This window comes from Tenrec ecaudatus, chromosome 7, assembly GCF_050624435.1.
Source record: "Tenrec ecaudatus isolate mTenEca1 chromosome 7, mTenEca1.hap1, whole genome shotgun sequence".
Taxonomy (NCBI): domain Eukaryota; kingdom Metazoa; phylum Chordata; class Mammalia; order Afrosoricida; family Tenrecidae; genus Tenrec; species Tenrec ecaudatus.
In genome coordinates, this window is record NC_134536.1 from 112,523,700 (window position 1) to 112,543,439 (window position 19,740).

Consider the following 19,740-nt stretch of genomic DNA (forward strand, 5'->3'; position numbering starts at 1 on the left):
AATCAGCCTCTAAAGCTAGGTGACTCAAGAGAAGTCTCAAGCATACTCTGACTTGAACTTGTCATTGTTACAACTGAATAATGCATTTCATTGAGATAAATCTCTCTGTATGTGTACCCATATATGCTTCATTGATTTTGCTTCTGAAGAATCCACCCTAAGGTGGTTGCTATTCATTGAAATTGATTAAGTAGCAAGGGAATACATATCTATCTATCTATCTATAGACACACACCTATATATGTATGGAGAGATAGAGTTAGAGAGAAGAATAGATGATAGATAGAAGATAGATAGATAGATAGGAAACAAGACAGAGGAGAGAGATTTATTGATTGTTGGGAACTGACAAGATAACACAGACTGGGTGATAGGGAATATTATGAGTGACATCATTCTTGGAAAATGTACATTTATAGTCTGGAAATAAAATATGTCTTAGGGAAGCTATCTTTTTGTTCTTAGAGTCTTTAACTTTTGGGTGAAGCTCATCCACATTAAAGAAGGAAATCAGCTTTATTTAAGGTCAACTAGTTTAATCACATGCAACTACTTTAAAACAGCAACTAAACTAGTGTTTCAAAACATCTGAAACCAATTTGACATGCACTATTAACCATCACAAGCACATTTTTTCATTATGCTGATTTTGGTAGGTGAGGGCAAGTTGAGTCAGACTCATGGCAGCCTTATCCACAGCAGAACAAATCCCTGCTCGGCCCTAGCCATCCTCACAATTCTAATTATGTTTGAGTCCATTTTGGAAGTCACTATGTGAATTCATCTTTTGGAGGTCTTTTTATTAATTTTTGTGGCCCCTTTACCAAATATGGTGGCATAGTGAGTTATCTATTGGGGTTCTAACAGCAAGATTAATAATTCAAAACCATCACCCTGTCTGAAGTCTTGGACATGTTATCAGAAGAGACCAAAAGTTGTAAAAGTTACCAGAGATAATGGACTGCTTAAAAAGACACCAAACCTTGCTTCCAAGGAGCATTGTGACTTTACATTTCCTAAGACACCTTTCTTCGTTCTTTTGGCAGTCTGGTTACTTTCAATATTCTTCACCAGAATAATTAAAATGCTTCTGCTCTCTTCCCTATTCCATGTCCAAGCTTCACATGCACATGAGGAAATGGAAAATACCATGACTTGGGTCAGGCCCCTTAAATACTCAAAGTTAAATCCTTGCACTTCAAAACTTTAAAGAGCTCTTATCAGATCACAACACAGGGAATTCAGAGCAGATAAACCCCTCAGGACCAATAAGGGGAGCAAAGATACTAGGAGGGTAAGGGTAGGGGTTGGGGAATAAGGGAGAACCAATAACAATGATCAATGTTTGGCCCCACTTCCAGGGGGATGGACAGCAGAGAAGTGGGTGAAATGAGACTGTGGTTGGTGTAAGATATGGAGACGGGAATAATTTATAAATTATCAAGGGGACAAGCGGGCAAGAAGATGTGCGAGGGAAGGGGTGAAATGAGGAGCTAATGCCTGGGCCTCAAGTAGAAGGAAAATGTTTTGAAAAAGATGGTGACAATATATGTACAAATGTGTTTGGCATAATGGATATATGTATGGTTTGTGATAAGAGCTGTAAAAGCCCCTAATAAGATAATAAAAATAAATAAAGTGCTCTTGTAGAGGTAATTTACCCCATGCAATGTGTCTTTTTGTCTCTTGACTGCTGCTTCCATGAGCATGGATTGTGGCAGCAAACAAGAAAAAAATCTTTGACAACTTTCATCTTTTCTGTATTTATTGTGATATTTATTATTGAGAGATTGTGAGATCCAATTGTGAGATTCTTGGCTTACTCTATAATCCATATAAAGACTTTAGTTCTTGATCTTGATCAACAAGTGCTTCAAGTCCTTCCCACTTTCAGCAAAGGTGTGTCCTCTGCATATCACAGCTTCCACTCCTAATACCACATTCCTCTTCATATAACCAAGCTTCTCGAATTGTTTGCTCGTCCCACAGATTGAATAAGTATGGTGAGAGGATACCACCTCAATGCACACCTTTCCCGATTTAAGTCATGCACTATCTCTTCTATTCAGACAACTGCCTCTTGGTCAATGTACAGTTTTTGCATGAGCTCAATGCAGTGTTCTTGAATCCCCATTTTTCTCAAGGCTATATGTATCATTTGTTATGATTCATGCAGGCAAATATCTTTGTAGAATTATTGAAACACAACTAAACATATATCTGATATTCTCCGCTTTCACCCAAAGTCCAGCTGAGATCAGCAATGTTCTCCTTTGTTCCAAGTTTCTTTTGAAGGTGGCTTCAACTTCCGGCAGCTCCCTATCAATCTGCTGATGTTGAATAATTTCAACAAGTACTTACACATGATGTCAAGGTGTTATTCTGGAGTTTGAGCATTCTGTTGTCACATTTCCCTGGAACGGTTATAAATATCTCTTTCTCCAAGCCAGTTGACAGAATTCTTCCAGTGCTTCATCATCTTGTTGAAATATTTCCGTTGGTATATTCAGTCAATTCCTGTAGCCTAGTTTTCCCTAATTGTTTTAAGGCAGCTTGAATTTCCACCTTTGGTACCATGGGTTCTTGATCATACACGATGCCTTGAAATGGTAGAATATCAAGTAGTTCTTTTTAGCACAGTGACTCTGTATTTCTGCCATCCTTTTTTGATGCTTTCTTCACCGTTCAATATCTTGCCTGTAGAATCTTTTACTATTGTAATTTGCTAAGTAGGGGGGTGGGGGTGCAGTAAAAGGAGAAAGCCCCTCCTCGAGGCAGAGTGCCTCAGTGGCTGCAGCAATCAGCTCAGGCAGAGGAACGTTGTGATGGTGGTACTGGACTGGCCAGGGTTTCCTTCTGTTCTGCGTCACATCCCTGTGCGTTTGGACAGACGATGGCACCTAACAACAACCATAACATCATACCTTTATTTGCCTTTTCCAGCTGCCCTGTCCAACAAGGCATACCGTTTATCCTATGTGGTTTACCATCACTCTCCGTGCTGAAAATAATAGGAGAGTCCCCAGGGGAAATCCCAGTAATAACTATCAGAATTAATCGGTGATAATAAATAATATTGTGATTTGGAAAGAAGCTGTAGAGGATTGTGTAATTTGGTGAAGACACCATTTATCCATGACATCGCCATGTGGTTAAAGTCCTGAATAATATTGAGGGAGAATTGGTTCGTGCATTTCTTCATTGTGCTGATCAATTTGCATACTAGCGTTCCCGTTTGCAGATCGCAGTTCCATGGGGCTTTCTGAAATTTAACAGAAGAATCTGATCATTGTATAACCCATAGCCCACTCACTGCCATTGAGGTGAATCTGACTTGTAGCCAACCTGTAGGACAGAAACTTCTGCTTGTTAGCTTTTCTGATGCTGTAGATTGTTACAGGAGCAGACAGCCTCATCTTCCTCCAGCAGAGTGACCTGTAGGTTCGATCAGCTCACTTTTCCAAATGCCTCTTTGAAACTTCATGATGGGATCTGAGCTGAGAGTTTCTTATTTTTTTTAACAAGTATCACTATAAATGCAGTCTACCAAAGTTCCATTATAAATGCTTACGAGACCAATTTTTAAGAACATACATTTTAATGTTAAAAATAGTTGGGAAGTTATAGGCCTTCATATAATCAGATTTATCAGGTTTCTTTCCCCTCTCTTCAATTCAGAATATAACGAATAATGTTTTACCTGAATCTTACTCTCATTTATTTATGCACATGCCTTCAGCTTAGTGAAGATTCAGAAAAAGGTTGAAATGAAAAGCAGCGAGCCTGACACTGAATGCCACTGGAAATTCTGGATGTGGAAGCTTTGATAGGATCAGGGTCAGATCAAGGTGCAGTGTTCATTGTTATCTGGCTACTTGGAAAATTAAGCCATGTTTTCACTTTAACAAATTGTGCCATCTATGTTTTCTCCAGTTTATATCACTTTAAATGCTTTGACTTTATAAACATATCCTATAGGGATGTTTCCATTTATATTACTGCCAGTATTTCATTCTTTAATAATCAATCTCTAAATGTGCCTTCAATAAATTTATTTACTTTATGAACAAAGTTTCTTTGATTTCTGAGTAGGTCCACTACACTGTGGGGCTTCTCGTATCACTTTATGAACATGAGTGCTAAGTTATGAAGCACTGGATAAATCTAAGTGGATGATGTCACAGGTGAATAATGTGTCCACAATAATCAAGCTTGGTAAAAGAGTTTATAGTGGATGCATTATTTCATTTCTTAGAAACCAGCTTTCATCTGTTTTTTTTCTGTATGTTTATGTTCATTTAGTCAGGTGCTTTGGGGTAAAATTCCCCCCTCCAAAAAATATAACTGAAAATTTTCATCTTTGATTTATTTATAGTTTAATACAATACAATTAATACACTCATAATTTTTCTTCTTTTTATCACTTATTTGTTTGTATGTTTGCCTTCAAATATTTAATTGTAGTGACGGTCTTTATGTAGAGTAGCCAAATGCTCTGAAGAATTTTACTAAAAATGAGTTCTTGTGTAGTGAGTATATCTAGCTAACACGTTATATCCTGATTTATTGATGTGTCAGTTCCTGGAAAATTATATCTGCTATAACCACCTGAGTAATTAAGTTCCAAATAGCTGATAATTGTCATAATTTTAATTAACACCTCTGTAATTATAATGGTGTGTTTAGGAAACTGTAATCACTGTATTTTCTAAAATATCAGGTGGAGCAACAGTACATTGAAAACTAAGTAACCAGGTGGTATTTATACTGAATTCATGTGTCCACTCTTTAGCTTGATGAACATGAGTGAAATCTAATGGAATAGGAGCTTTCTAAAATAATGACATGAAAGCCACAGAGTATCATTATCTACTCTTTATAACTCTTTATTACATGCTTAACATGTAATAATTTATGTATTTTTTAATTTACAAAGGAATGTGAAAATATAAAAAAATATACCTGCTGTGTTCAGATACATTATTTTTAAACTTTTAAGCTGAATTTAATATATACCAGAAGGTGAATGCCTGAAATACAAGTAAGTAGACACATCTTATGAAGGATACATCAAACACTATATAGATATTGTTAGCAAAAAGCATGGTCATATAAAATGATCTCTCCTTTCATTCTTCCTGTACTCAATAATTTATGCATTCAATTAATAAATATTTTCTGGATTTCTACAAACTTCAGGAAATTATCAACTGTGTTACACAGGGTATGGACTAAGTCTGTGTAATTAGAAGACAGGAAACCTCTGTAAGTCAGTGGCTTAACCCATGTGAAAGTATGTTTCTTCCACATTCATGAATAGAATTGGTCGTTATACTCTTCTCCATAATGCCATTCAAGGACACAGGCTAGTGGGATGCCAGATTTCAAAGTGGCTTTATTCATTGTGATTTCTAGCCATTGTTTGGATGACAGGAAGGAAATGGAGAACAAGAAATTGACTTTCAATCAAATCATAAATAGTATAGATATTCATATATATCCATATATATGCACATATATCACTTCTACACGTGTGCATATTCAAGTGAAAGAGAGTGTGGACAAGATATTCTTGAGCTGGTTAGCCTCTCTTGTGGCTCAAGGGACAAAATAAATTTGACAGGAGGCAACTTGAAGTCTTCCTTAGTCCTATCCTCTAGTCACTCACATAGGAGTAAATATCTTCCTGTCCACTAAAAACAAACAAGCAAACAGAACCTACCTTCTCCCCTATAGAGTACAGCAAATTTCTCTTTTTATTACCACCACCATCTCAAAATCCAAGATCTCTGGGAAATATGTCCACCTCATTAGATCTTGATGTGGTTGGCTGCAGTTTGGTAACGTGTAAACATGCAGGTCATCTGTCTCACTCGCAGGGCCCTCCAACCTCCACACAACATAACCAATAAAAATGGTAGAAAGTGAACAGGAAAACCGCCCTAGTCACTGCCTTCGGGGAAAAGGAGACAAAGGCCAATATGGTCACGCGATCATGCTGTGACAAGGTTATCACGGCGCCTTGCAACAGCAGTGACATAAGTTTCTCCATTAGTGAATCTGGCCACCTTCATTCTTTATTCTGTATATCTGTACACCAGATTTACTGGAAGGTTCTCCTTTATTCTCTATCACTCCTGACCACATCTAAATGGCACAAGGTGGAGACCATCTTCATTGGAGACTTCGCAGCGAGTTCTGGCTGACACGTGCTTGAAGGCGGAGCATGGCTCCAGGGAGCACATCTGGTAGCGAGGGCTGACGAGACGGGGTGAGGAGGGCTGGACGCCACACTCATCTTCTCCTGATCTTTGAATCTGGAAGCAATGGACTTTCCTACATCTTGGAAGTCCCAAATTCGAGGCCCTCTATCAATTTAAATTCTAGAACTGAGATGTGAACCAGGCACAGGCAGCCTCATAGCAAAATTCCCTTTTCCTTCTTATTTTCTTACAACTTAGCTTGTATTTCCACTTACATCTCTTGCTGTGGTTTCTAAGCCAAACTCACGGGCACTCGGGCCTCTTCCCACATTTCCCCATAGCTGCCTCGGCTGTACCCTGCAGTGGCCCAGCAAAGGTCTTCTGGTGACCACTTTCCAGTCACTGTTCCCCTTGCATGCTCTATCCTGAGACCAAATTAATACCGCTTATATTTAATGCCAGCTCCACACTTCTAAATACTCACTTCTGTGTTCGACTAACCTGTTATTAGAGATTCAGACTTCTATAATTCAGTTAAAATTAAAAATTCATTTCTTCAGTGCTATACTGTACCCTGACTGGCTCATTTCTTCCCTGTGACCCCTCTATAGGGGGATGTCCAATTGTCAACACATGGGCATTGGGTCTCTACTCCATGTCCCCTTTCCCCCCATTCACCTTGGGTATGATTTTGTTCTGGGTCTTAGATGCCTGGTACCTGATCTCATTGATGCCTCATGATCACACAGGCTGGTGTGCTTCTTCCATGTGGGCTTTTGCTTGTTTACCTTCAAGCTTTTAAGACCCCAGATGCTATACCTTTCGATAGCCGGGCACCATTAGCTTTCTTCACCACACTTAACTTTTGGACCCTTTTTGTCTTCAACGATTGTATCGGGAAGGTGAGCATCACAGAATGTCAGATTGTTAGAACAAAGTGTTCTTGTGTTGAGGGAGTACTTGAGTCGAGGTACAATGTCCAACTGCCACCGTAATCCTTAACTATAGAAACACACAACTTTCCTCTAGCTCTTTGGTGCTTCCTTCCCCCCACTATCATGACCTCATTTTTACAAATCATATTGCAGTCAGACATACACACCGCCACAGACAAGAGCCTGCAATACAGGAAATCCAGCATAGACAAACCCCCAGGGCCAGCAATGAGAGTGGAGATACCAGGAGGATTAGGGGAGGGTGGGGGGAGGAAGGGGGAATTGATCACAAGGATCAACCTATAGCCCCTTCTTAGGGGGACTAACAATGGAAAAGTGGGTGAGGGAAGACAGAGGATCATGTAAGATATGAAAATAACAATCTAACTTATCAAGAGTTTGTGAGGGAGGGTTGGCAAGAAAGGAAGGGGGAAGAAATGGGGAGCTGATATCAGGGGCTCAGGTGGGAAGAGAATGCTTTGAAAATGAAGATGACAGCATATGTGCAAATGTGCTTGACATACTGGATGAATCTATGGATTGTGATAAGATAATGTAAGAGCCCCAATAAAAGTATTTAATAAAAAATTATTTTTCTTGCTTAACAATTCCAGAGATAGAAGTATAGAATAAGGAAGAGATCATTTAGAGACAGTTGGCTCCCATGATGCCATTTTATGACTTTCTGCAGTATCAGTATTTGCTCAGTAAAAGCAAACCCAACCTAGTGCCAGCCAATTGATTGTGAGTCCTCGGGACCCTGTATAAGGTTTCCGAGTGTCAATCCTTACAGGAGCAGACAGTCTGCCTCATCTTTCTCCCACGGAGCGCCTGGTGAGTTGTGCTACCTATCATGAAGTTAGCAGCCGCGTGATGACCGACCCCACAGTGCCCCCAGGGTTTCTTCCATTGACACTGACTGATGCTCGATCGGCACTGCATCCACATGTTGCCAATGTAGGAGGGAAAGAGGCAAAATCCAAGGATAGCAGCTTGTTTTTAAGTTGGAAATGACCTAAGGTTGCCCTATTCGTTGCGGCTGATACCCTGTGCTCCGCAGGTTAATCATAGGGGCTGCCGGGGCAACTTGGTGATGTACTTCCTGGCTGTGCAGCCATTTTCCAAATACATTGTTTCCTTTGCAAGTGACGTGAAGTGATAGTTGAATGAGTTAAAGATACAGAGTCTGACAGAGTCCATTATGATTATCACTTGTTGTTAGCAAATATGTTGTGTCTCATGTTTCCATTTTCAGAGTTCTGAAAGGTAAAATTCCCTCTTGGTGTGTGTGTAGAACATTTATGATAGACAGTGACTGGAGCTACTTTATTATGGTCTCAGTACTATTTGTTTGCTCTCCCTTGTCTCGCTCAAATGAAATGAAGATTGTCACCCAGTGAGAAACATGGTGTATCCAGAAGACAGTGCTCTGTACGGCTGTCTTCATGCAGTGTGCCTCGAGAAGTATAATCAGAGGCTCACACACAGCAAAATTGATGTGCCAAAGGCAGGGAAAAGCCTCTGCGAAGGCAAGCATTTTTCTTGACATCCCCTAAACATGGGCGTACCATTTGTCAAATCATATTGCATAATTCATAACTGGCATTTCTTGATGATCCAGGGAATCAATGTAACAACTTTCAGGACCGTGCTATATGTGGGTTCTGAATCAGATTGAATCACTTCTATTAATATAAGTGCATGAAAAAGAGACACTTCCAGGTCCTTATATAACTCATATTCTATTGGCTTAGAATTAAGTTTCTGCAAATCTCAATTGAAAGGATGAGGAGAAAACATCTCACTATACTTTTTCTCCAAGATAGATTGTATGTAAATACCCTGGACAATGAAAGCTGAGCTACGTAGTGGTTTCTCTAGTGTCCTTACTCTAAACTGAAGTCAGTACCTATATGTTAGTCTGGGTACTTTAGAGAATCAAATCCACAGAAACTCATATGTATAAGAGAGAGTTTTATGTCAAGGGTTAATGTGCATCAAAAAAACATCCCAACCCAGTGCTGCCCAACCCACAAGTCCAAGATTATCCCATATGTCCAACACCAATCCACAAAGTCCTCCTCCATCTCACAAAACAGATGCAGTGATGCCGACTGCAGGAGGAAAGCTGAATCAGTGAACGTGTAAGCATCTCAGTGTTGGCAGGGGTCTCCACACTGATGCTCCAGAACACAGGGCTGCATCGGGGTAGGTCCATGTGTCTTCTCCTTGGGGATGTCTTGCAGGAAGTGAGCCTTGTCAGTTGAAGCATGGAACTGGCTAAGGCAACTTCACCCTGGTCCGACCATCATAAAGCAAGAGACCCGAGAAGTAGAAAGGCGAGACTCACCGAGCCATTTATCCCTCTGCCCTTCAATTAACCCCACATGTGTTTATTGGCCAGGTTCGCACAATAAACTAGCTACGTCAACCTATTTTGTTGCCCAAGAAGATAAAAATACCTAAAGTCTGTCTCTAACTCTTTTCATGTCTATTATATGTTCACACATTTTTACTCTCTTCCTTGGTTCTCTTACCTGGCTGTCAATGAGATTCCAAGAGCTTCATACAATGGTACCTATGCAATACTGTGAAGGATGATGGCCATGGCATCCAAAGAAACATATCACTTTGTTTCTACTGTCTTTTGTTCCGACCTAACACCGGCATGTATAAAATTCAATAGTTGATATTAATTCATATTACTACAGACTTCTATGTACCTAACAGTAATTTAAAATCTTGGGATAATTTATAAACTAGAATTACAGTAGAGCACAATGGTTGCCTGCATAAGGCTGGGTTTATGGAGAAGTACAGCTAGTGCCCTTATATTTGGATGTGTATGGAAACAGATTTATGTAAAGAAATGGCTCAAACTGTTGTAGAATCATGTAAGTACACTTACAAAAATTTTTGTTAGTGTACTCTTTTTCAAGTCCATGGTCCAGATGAATAGCTGGAGGGTTCTCTTGACACAGACAGCTGGGAGGCTGATGAAGCAGGAAGCTGGGAGACAAACCTGAAAGGCCAGGAGCTCGGGAATGTAGAGTCTTAGGAATCTAAGGTTGGCAGGGCACTGATGGCTCCTGGGATCAGCAGGCACTATGGCAGGAGGTTGACAAACCAGATGCAGGATCCGTGTTGAAGATGAGTGATGAGCTTTCCCAAGGAGTCTATTGAAAAAGGAGTAGACAACAGACCCTGAGAAGTCTTTCTTGAAATTGGATCAAGACTCTGACCTAATCAAAGGGACTTCTTTCACCACAATGACTAGCTGCTCACAGTTGATCACAGTATATTTGATGCCATCATGGAATTGATTACAAGAACCCCGGTGCAGCCAAGTTCACATTAAAACCTCACTAACATGGCCTGTCAACAAAAGAATTGAACTTGAGGAAAACATTTATATGTATTCAAAGTTTATAGATTTCCAAGTAAGATTTTAAAATGAATTTACCACCTAACTACTAAGTCAAATTAAAGTAATTTTCATTTTTCATACTGTTGTTAGGTGCTATTGTGGGCCTGCGTACAACAGAACAAAATACTGCTCCATCCTGTGCCGGCCTCACTGTGGTTACTCTGTGTAGTAGGATAAGAAATTATGTCTATTATTGTAGACCAGTCATTTTAATGTCACCCAAACTTCCTCTTCGCAATTTATTTTTATTTTTTCTTTATAACTTTATTGTGATTTGGGTGAAAGTTTACAAATTTTTCCGCTTTCAACAATTCATATACGTTTGATTCATGGCACTGATTGTGGTCTTCGCCATGGAAAATCACTTTTCCCTCATCTTCCTTGGCTTGTTATTTCCCTTTGTCCTTTTGTCCATCCCTTTCTGCCTTCTGAGGGTTATCGCAGGGTAAACGCTGCCTTTTGCGTGTTGCATGATTGGTTTTTAATGGGTGTGTATCATCTCACTGGTCTTATCATTCACTTTATTGACCTATTTGTTCATTGACAAAATGCTGAGCCACAGGGTTGAGTTGGGATCCTCGTTTGAAGGGTTTCTAAGGGCCATAGCCTCCCCAAACCTCATTGCTACTGAGTCAATTCTGACTCGCAGCAACCCTGTGAAACAGAATATAACTGCCTCATAGGAGTCCCGAGGTTGTCAGATGAATCAGGCAGCCCTGTTTTTCTCCCACAGAGAATTGGATTCAACCCACTGAGACGTTGTTGTTGATAGTAATTGAATACTGAGCCACTGCAAACTGAGGTCTCCTAATTGATGAATAGCTAGCTTGCATAAGTGATCTGAGGGAAAGACCTCTGAAGTGCCATGACATTCTAAAACAAAGTCATAAGTCATGTCATAAAGTGTCATGATGTTCTAAACAAATGAGAGAAGTGCAATTGGAGATTTAGGTAAAGCAAGTACCAGGCAGCTGGAAAATCAAATGACAAGGCCTTACACCAGTGATGTGTTCGATATATTCAAGGAGCAGTGGGGAAAAGAGTGGTCGCTAAGCATAGTGGGCTAATGGAAAGTGGAAGATGATGAGATCTGAGGAATATTAAGAGTCCAGATTGTGTAGGCAATTTCAGATTTTCCCCTAAAAGATATGAGAATGTTAGAAGGACTTAGATTAATGTCTATATTTTACAATAGAAGTGAAGCAATTTTCTGTTGAATTAAACATTAGGTGTGAGAAAAGGGGGGAGACTCCAGTGCTTTAACATGAAAAATACTAATTAATTCATGTATTCCTATCAGGAAAATAGCAAAAATTCATAATTTATTCAAGTATTCCTATCAGGAAAATAGAGAAAATTCACAATGAAAAGTTAGAAGTAAAGGAAAATCAATTTTTTGTAGTCAAAATGTTAATGTTGTCATGAAAATGGAAATGTCCAGTAATCAGCGGATACCAGAGTATAGTGCAGATGCCAAGGGAAGGACTCTAATTTCCAGGACAACAGAAGAGAGACGGCACTAGCTCCACAGGATCCAATGTAATTGCCTGTGGTGTGAGTGGATTAGAACAGAGAAGGCTTCCAATAACTGAGTCTATGTGGTGTTAAAAGCTGAGAAAGCGAAAAAGCTACCAACAGAAAAGAGTGAGAAAAATAAATAAGTTAAGAGAATTTCTTATCAAGATCTGGAGGCAAATGAAGTGCTTGCAATGGCCAGGGATGATCAGTGGGCTAAGTGTTCCTAAGAGAATGAGAAAAATGAGTACCAAGAATTGACAAGTAGACTTGAAATGGTTGAGGTCTTGACTTGGAGAAATGGGGATCAATTGACTGGTTGGGATGTGTTCAAGAACGTATGGAAGGAGAGAAGCGAACAAAGTAGAGTCACTTCAAGAAATTTTTCTGTAGTAGGTTAGAGACAGCAGCTGGAAGTCTGTGGCATTAAGACTATGAGACACACAGTATGTCTGAGTAATCATCCACAGAGCCCCGGTGGCGTAGGCATTATGCCTTGGGCTGCTAACTGGAAGGTCAGCAATTCAAAACCCCCAGGGACACTGCTGGAGAAAGATGGGCCTTTCTATTCCCATAAAGAATTATAATCTTGGGACTGCAAAGGGGCAATTCTAGCCAGTAGTATAGGTCAATATAATCAGAATTGGCTCAATGGCAGTGCATCTGATTTTTTGGTTTTGATATTAATCCACTTTCTCTTAAAAGGGATTTTTAATGCTTCAAGATAAAATTAGTGTAATGAGAGGAGAAATTAAAACTGGCCACCTTGAACAAATTATACTAGCCTCAATGTTTAGGAGCCCTGGAGGTGTAGAGGTTACCTGTCGGGCTGTGATCTGAAAGGTCAACAGTTGGAAAACACCAGCCACTCCAAGGCTTTCTACTCCCGTAAAGAGTTACAGTCTCAGAAACCCACAGGGGCAGTTCTAACCTGTATGGTCACAGTGAGCCAGAATTGACTCGGTAGAACTGTGTTTGGTTTGGTTTGAGTTTCTCAATGTTTACAGTCCTGGATTTTTATTAAAATAATACCAAGGGCACTTTGTTTATCTAGTGCCATCTTTCTTGAGTAAGAAATGTAGGGGAAATGGCTTTTTGTAGAGTTACTGAAGTGCAGAAGAAGCATCTAACAAAATACTGGGTCAAGTGAAATAGCACATATATTTTGGAAGGGTAGAGGGTACTGTAAATATCATTTTAATGTTAGAAAGTAAAGGTGAAATTGATACACACTTTGTAAAGCAACTGCGTTAAAGAGTCAGACGCGATTGACCAGATTGTCATCTTATGTTGTACTTATTCTTGCAAATGGACCTTTTATAACTCATCTGTTGACAACTTTTGGAGTATTTTACTTGTGTTTTAGGGGAAATTTGATTTATAAAGATGAGGTATGGAGAGAAAGAAGTCCTAAAGTAGTGCGAGGAAATCGTAGCACTACTTTTTCATAACCTGTATTATTCGTACTGAAGATTCACTTAGGATTGTGTTTCATGCCTAGAATGTCCCACAATGTGCCTTCAGGGTCCGTATGCGTTGCTGGGTTGCTGCTTCCTGGTTGCGGTCCCATTGACTGCTGTCTAAATCTGTTGCAGTGTGCCTGAATACTGTGACTACGGTCATGGAGTCAGTGAGGAGACCTATGACGGCTACGGTAAGACCTTTACTTTACTAACCTGTGAAATCAGAACATCCATCAGTCCCTGACAACTCCGAAATTACTTCTATCTTTCTCTCCCCGGATTTTACAGAAGTCCAGACTAAATTGATTTATGTAATTCCAGGGTAAGATTTGACTTACAGAACCAGGGCCAGAAAATTGGACAGATCAATTTTGATCAAAACTTCAAAAGCCATTAATCGCAATCATAGATCACGTTCAATGGCAACAGTGAGAGGTTTGAATACTGTTGTAAATGTTGCGCTTTGTTCATTGCCTCAGTCATTTATTTAGCAACCATGCTGTATCTTTGTCGGCTCTCAGATTTGCCATCAGCATTATATAAATTTAAAATACTTTAATATTGTTAAAGGGCAGAAATTGTGTGCCTTGGGTTATTTATTTGCTGCCCAGACCGTAGAGTGGCGCAAATGAGTAAGTGCTTAACTACTAGGGAAGAATTGCAGTTTGACTCACTCAGCACATTCTTCTTTTTTTAAATAATCATTTTATTGGGGACACTTAAAGCTCTTGTTACAAACCATACATCAATTGTATCCAGCATATCCGAACGTGTATTCCATTGTTCTTTTCTACTTGAAGGATAGGCCTGGTAATCGGCTTCCAAAAGTTCCCCATGGTTTGAATGAACTCAGTGGCCATTAACAGCAACATCATTCTTAAAAGTGCCTCCCAAATTCTTAACTCACTACATTTCATAATCAAGTTTTAAAATACACTGTTTTTTTTTAAAATACCACTTAACATGACTTGGAATACAGTTCCGACAGATTCATTGAATGCCTAGGTCATATCAACACAGTACCTCACTGTTGAGGTTGCTTCTGGTTCTTAAAAACACATATGGACTCACATTCAAATACATGTGAATACATTTTTTACCACCCCGAAAACCATTGGACTACTCTCAGTGTTTAGGAGCCCTGGAGTGTGGAGGTTACTTGTCGGGCTGTGATCTGAAAGGTCAACAGTTAGAAACCACCAGCCACTCCAAGGGTGAAAGATGAGGCTTTCTACTCCCGTAAAGAGTTACAGTCTCAGAAACCCACAGGGGCAGTTCTAACCTGTATGGTCACAATGAGTCAGAATTGACTTGTTAGAACTGTGTTTGGTTTGGTTTGAGTTTCTCAGTGTTTACAGTCCTGGATTTTTATTAAAATAATACCAAGGGCACTCTATTTATCTTCATGGGGAGCAGTACAGGAGACAAGGCAGGTTGGCGGTATTGATATGCCACAGGATGAAGACATACTGCCCTCTCAGGTCGGAGAAAGGAAGGCGCGGGTCTGGATGTGAGCAACCATCCTCCAGCTCCTCTGGATGGGCTATCTTGAAGTCAGCTTGCTACACTGAAATATCAACCGCCAGCAGCATTCTCATCCATAAGCTGGTTGCTTACATATATATTGTTCCAGTAACTTCTTTATAGTAAATCAAAATATGATGTATTTTATCTTCATTTCATAATGAAGATAATGAGAAACAAAGGCCAAGTCAGCATGAAGGCATAACTGGTGAGGTTCAACTTTTGTTTGGAAACTCTTATCAATGACTGGAATATTAACACTAGTTGCTACCACACATGAAATACTTAATGTAGTTCTGAACCAAACAACTTATGTTGAAGGCTAGACTGTAGAAATAATCCTTCTTAGAAACTATTGTACAATTATATAATCTAATCCCTATTAGAATTCTACAGTCTAAATAGTCATATTGTCATCTGTATTTTGTAGATGAGGAATGTAAGTCTAAAAGTATTAAGTAAATTACTTCAATTCAATAATTTACAAAGGACAAATTAGAATTTGAAGTCAGGGTGTCTAATTGGTCTTATTTGTTTGTTTTTAGTTTTATTTCTTTGGGGTTTTGTTTATTTGTTTATTATTTGCATTTTTGATAGGTGAGGGAACCCTGGGAAAAAGATGAGGACCAAGTACTATAAATCTGAATTTGTTGATGATATTTTATAGAAAGACAGCACAGAAAGTCAATTCCAAATAAGCACCAGGTCCTCTCTTTGCCAGACGGACCCACTCCATGCCAAATCTGCTGCCATGAAGTCAGTCGTGACCCTAGGGCTTCCTGGGCTAGAATTCTAAAGAAACAGACAGCTTCATCTTTCTCCCAAGGAATGGCTAGCAGGTTTGAACCACTGACCTTGCAGTTAGCAACCCAAAGTCTAGCCAACAGGCCATCAGGACTCTCCTACCTTGCTTTCCCAGCCCCAGTCAAATTAGCCTACTCTTTCACTGCTGTAGCAAATAAGAACATTTCCTGACTATATTTCCAGAGATTTTTTTTCACAAGAAAAATATGATCAGCAAATGTACACAGACCTGGCTCAGTTGGTAAGTTGACATAAAAAGTGTAGCTTTAATTTTGTTATTTATAGATTTTTCACTTGTTGAAAGGAGGACATAGAAGCATCATGTGGTATTTAAGATGCATAATTATAACCAAATACTTTGAAAGCCATCTCAGTAAATCAGTTAGGCCAGGAGAAAAAGATACCTTGACCTCCCAGGACACCCACACCCACACCCACAGTCCTCTTTGTTTATAGCACAGTGGCATTTCTGTTCCTCCAAGCATATTCTTAACCAAACAAGAGTCAAACCACATGCCCTGTACTATTATTTACTGTAGCTGATAGTTGAATAAGATGTAATCCAATCGTCTCTTTAAATTTATTCAGATTTCTGCACATAGATGGCTTTAGAAATATGATAGTATCCAAGGTAGGCATCGCCTCTTCCTGGCCCCTGTTTGTCTACTGTGGAGAGATTTTTGTCTATGTACATTTTAAATTCTGAACGTTGTAAAAGATTTGATACAATAGTTGTAAAATGTTCAGAGACCATGACTCATTTAACAGATACCTATTTAATGATTAAAACATGAAAGCCATCTTTCTCAATCCTGGAGCAATCTCTTGGTACACACAATCTAATCAGAAGTTGTATTATTATTTATAAATCACTTAGAAAGATAGAATTTCCATTTGCACGATCCATCCATTATTTTTTACCCTAGACATAAGTTTGAAGAAAATCACACTGATGAACTTTACTGCACATCATTTCATGCACTGAAATCAATGCCAGAGATATATTTTATATTTAACTGGGTAGCTGTTAATAATAGATGAGATTTCTGTTTCTCAATTATTTTTATTTACAGTGTTAAGACCATGTTCATCAATCGATAAGAGTGTGTGCATGTAAACTGCTGTTTCTCAGAACTTCCAGGGGAGATTTAGAATCAGAAAAGTCCGGAGTGCAACTCCATCACGCCAGGCATCTTAGTGGACTCTGATTGTCCTGGTCTCTTGTTGCAAGTGCTAGAGGGAAAGCGTTTGCCTTGGGAATTCACACCTGCCCACACCATCAGCTTTGGGGTTGTTGATTTTTTTTTGGTTTTTTGTTTTTCATTTTTATTCTGGGCCAATTTCCAATTACCAGCAAGGAATTTATTGCACACAGAAAACAACTGATAAATCCTTTCAGTAAGAAATGAAGAAAATGCTACAAAGGTTTTGGCTACCTGGGCTAAGTAAATCTGATACAGTCAGGCAGCAATCTTTACTTATTAATAGTTTATAGTAGTCAGAATATTCTTGGCAATTATAAATGTTGTACTATATAGCCCCTAATCTAGGCGAAAGCAATAGGCATTTTCTTTTGAAGCTCCCCTGCATCATTCCAGTTCCCCACTAGGGGCAGTAGCACTCCTTTTGGTAAACACCTGATTAGACCAAACTATGGTCTAGGGCCAAAAATCTTTATTTAGCCACTAGTATTGGCTGTAATTTACTAGCATCTTTGTGTAAATATTCATTCAAAAATATACTTCACATTTAGGATATCTTTACTCTTTATTTTAAAATGTAGCTATGTCAATCTTTGATCAATTTTACTCTGGGATATATTTCTTGATTTTCACATCAGACAGAACCATAATGATTCAGGACAGACTTTATGGACTTACTTTGTTGGGATCAAGAATTGAAGCAAAGAGAACTAATATTTTTCAAGCTTTTTCATGATACACATCTCATCATAAGTAGCATAAAGGAGTTGTTGGCAGAGATTCCAGATCCCAGCAGCCTGATGCCCTTCCTTCTCCCCATAATCCTCCAGGCATACCAGAGGTCAGCACTGGACCACAGAACAGGAGCTCGGGACTCTGAACAAAAGCACCTACATTTTGTTGTTGATATCCTATAACTGTAATTGACATGCATCAATTAAATAGTTTCTCTATGTACCATCAGTGACAGTGATCACATTATTTGAGTTGTGCATTTTACCCTCCTTTTATGAGCTGTTCCTTCCTCATAAACATCAATGCATTGCGAATTGAGGTTCTTGTCCATTGTTTTTTAAATTTTCAATTTGATCAAATACTTTTTCCAAAAGCAGACTTTTTTTTCATTTTTGCTGATTAAACTAACCTATTTTGTGATTATAAGATGATTTCAGGAGATTCGATTCATCCAATCATCATGACTCCAGTAAGTCTATACTATATTCCATGAGAATTGTCAATTTTGTTCTCATTTTCCCTCTTTTGATCACGATTCTCCTATGGAATCTTCTATCAAAATATTCATTAATGGTAGTTGGGTTCCATTCAATTCCAGTCTCGGGGGTGGATTGTTCAGGGAGAGAATTAACTAGTCAATGCACACCATCTTCCTAGGTAGCCTCTTTTTCCTTCGTTGCTCCAGGACATCAAGGCCAGGGCTGCTTACAAGATTTTTAGACCCTTGGAAATACACACTAAACTAAGAAGTAGAATTTAAGCACTAAATATGTTTTTAAGGCAACAGGCCAGTGTGTCCATCAATTCATGACCCTAAGCCTCCAAAAAGGGAACCAAATCCCACAACGTCTTAACTGTGCCTCGCTTCAGCAGCTACCTTGTTTGTGTTTGCCAGTTCAAGCTTTCAGGCACGTCAGAACCCAGCTTGAATCTCTGGCCATTTCCTATACCACTATAACCATTGTTGAGAGATCCTTAGCAAAATTTTGCTTGCCTGTGATATTAATGATTTCTTCTATCATTTATGCATTTAATTGGGTCACCTTTCTTGGTGATTTTTACAAATATGGATCGCTTCATGCACTTGACCAAGTATCTTGGTATTAATAAGTGCTTCTTCAACGTGGTGAAATATTTACATCCCTATTCCATCAATTCCTGGAGTCTTGCGGTATTTGGTTTGTTTTGTTTTGCCAATACTTTCGGTACAAGTTGGACTTCTTCCCCCAGTACCAGTGATGCTTCATCTTAATATTTGAATGTTGCCTCCTCTTTTTGCTGCAGTGACTGAAATCCTTCCTTTGTCTTCTGACGCTCCCAGTATCATGCAGTATTTTGCCATAGAATCTCTCTGTATTGCAAATCAAGGCTTGAGATTTCCCTTCAGTTCTTTTTGCTTAAGATATGCTGAGTAGATTCTTCCTTTTCGGTTTTCTAACTTTGGGTATTTGCACTATTTCATTTTAACAACTGACCTTTTCTTCTTGAACTTCCCTTAGTAATTTTCTGTTCAACCCTTTTCCATTTGTCTTAGGTACTCTATGATGAAGAGTATGTTCTCGAGTAGTTTGACATTGACTTTGACCTTTCTTTCTCTCCTATCTTTTTAATGAGTGTTTGCTTTCTTCGTGCACGATGCTCCTGGTGTGCTCCCACAGCTTGTCTGGTCTTCTGTCATTAGTGTTCAATGAGCCAAACCTATTGTTGAGAGGTTCTCAAATTCAGGTGATACGTACTCAGATTCATATTTTGGATGAATTTGAACAAACTCAATGCTTGCTACTTTATTCTGCTGAGCTTGTTTTTATTTTCCTCAACTTCAACTTGCATATGCAGAATGGATGGTCTATTCCACAGCCAGCCCCGGGCCTTGCTTTTGCTGCTGAAGAACTTCCACATTATCTCTTCCCACAGATATCGTCAACTTGATGG

At 39.2% G+C, this 19,740-nt stretch overlaps 1 protein-coding gene across 2 annotated transcripts in view; it reads left to right on the plus strand.

The window, feature by feature from the left end:
• Positions 1-19,740, plus strand: part of KHDRBS2 (KH RNA binding domain containing, signal transduction associated 2) — a 646,447-nt gene that overhangs the window by 604,585 nt on the left and 22,122 nt on the right. For both annotated transcript variants that reach the window (XM_075554046.1, XM_075554047.1), the window contains one exon: positions 13,676-13,734. In XM_075554046.1, the coding sequence (XP_075410161.1) occupies positions 13,676-13,734 (59 nt within the window). The remainder of the gene's footprint in view (positions 1-13,675; positions 13,735-19,740) is intronic.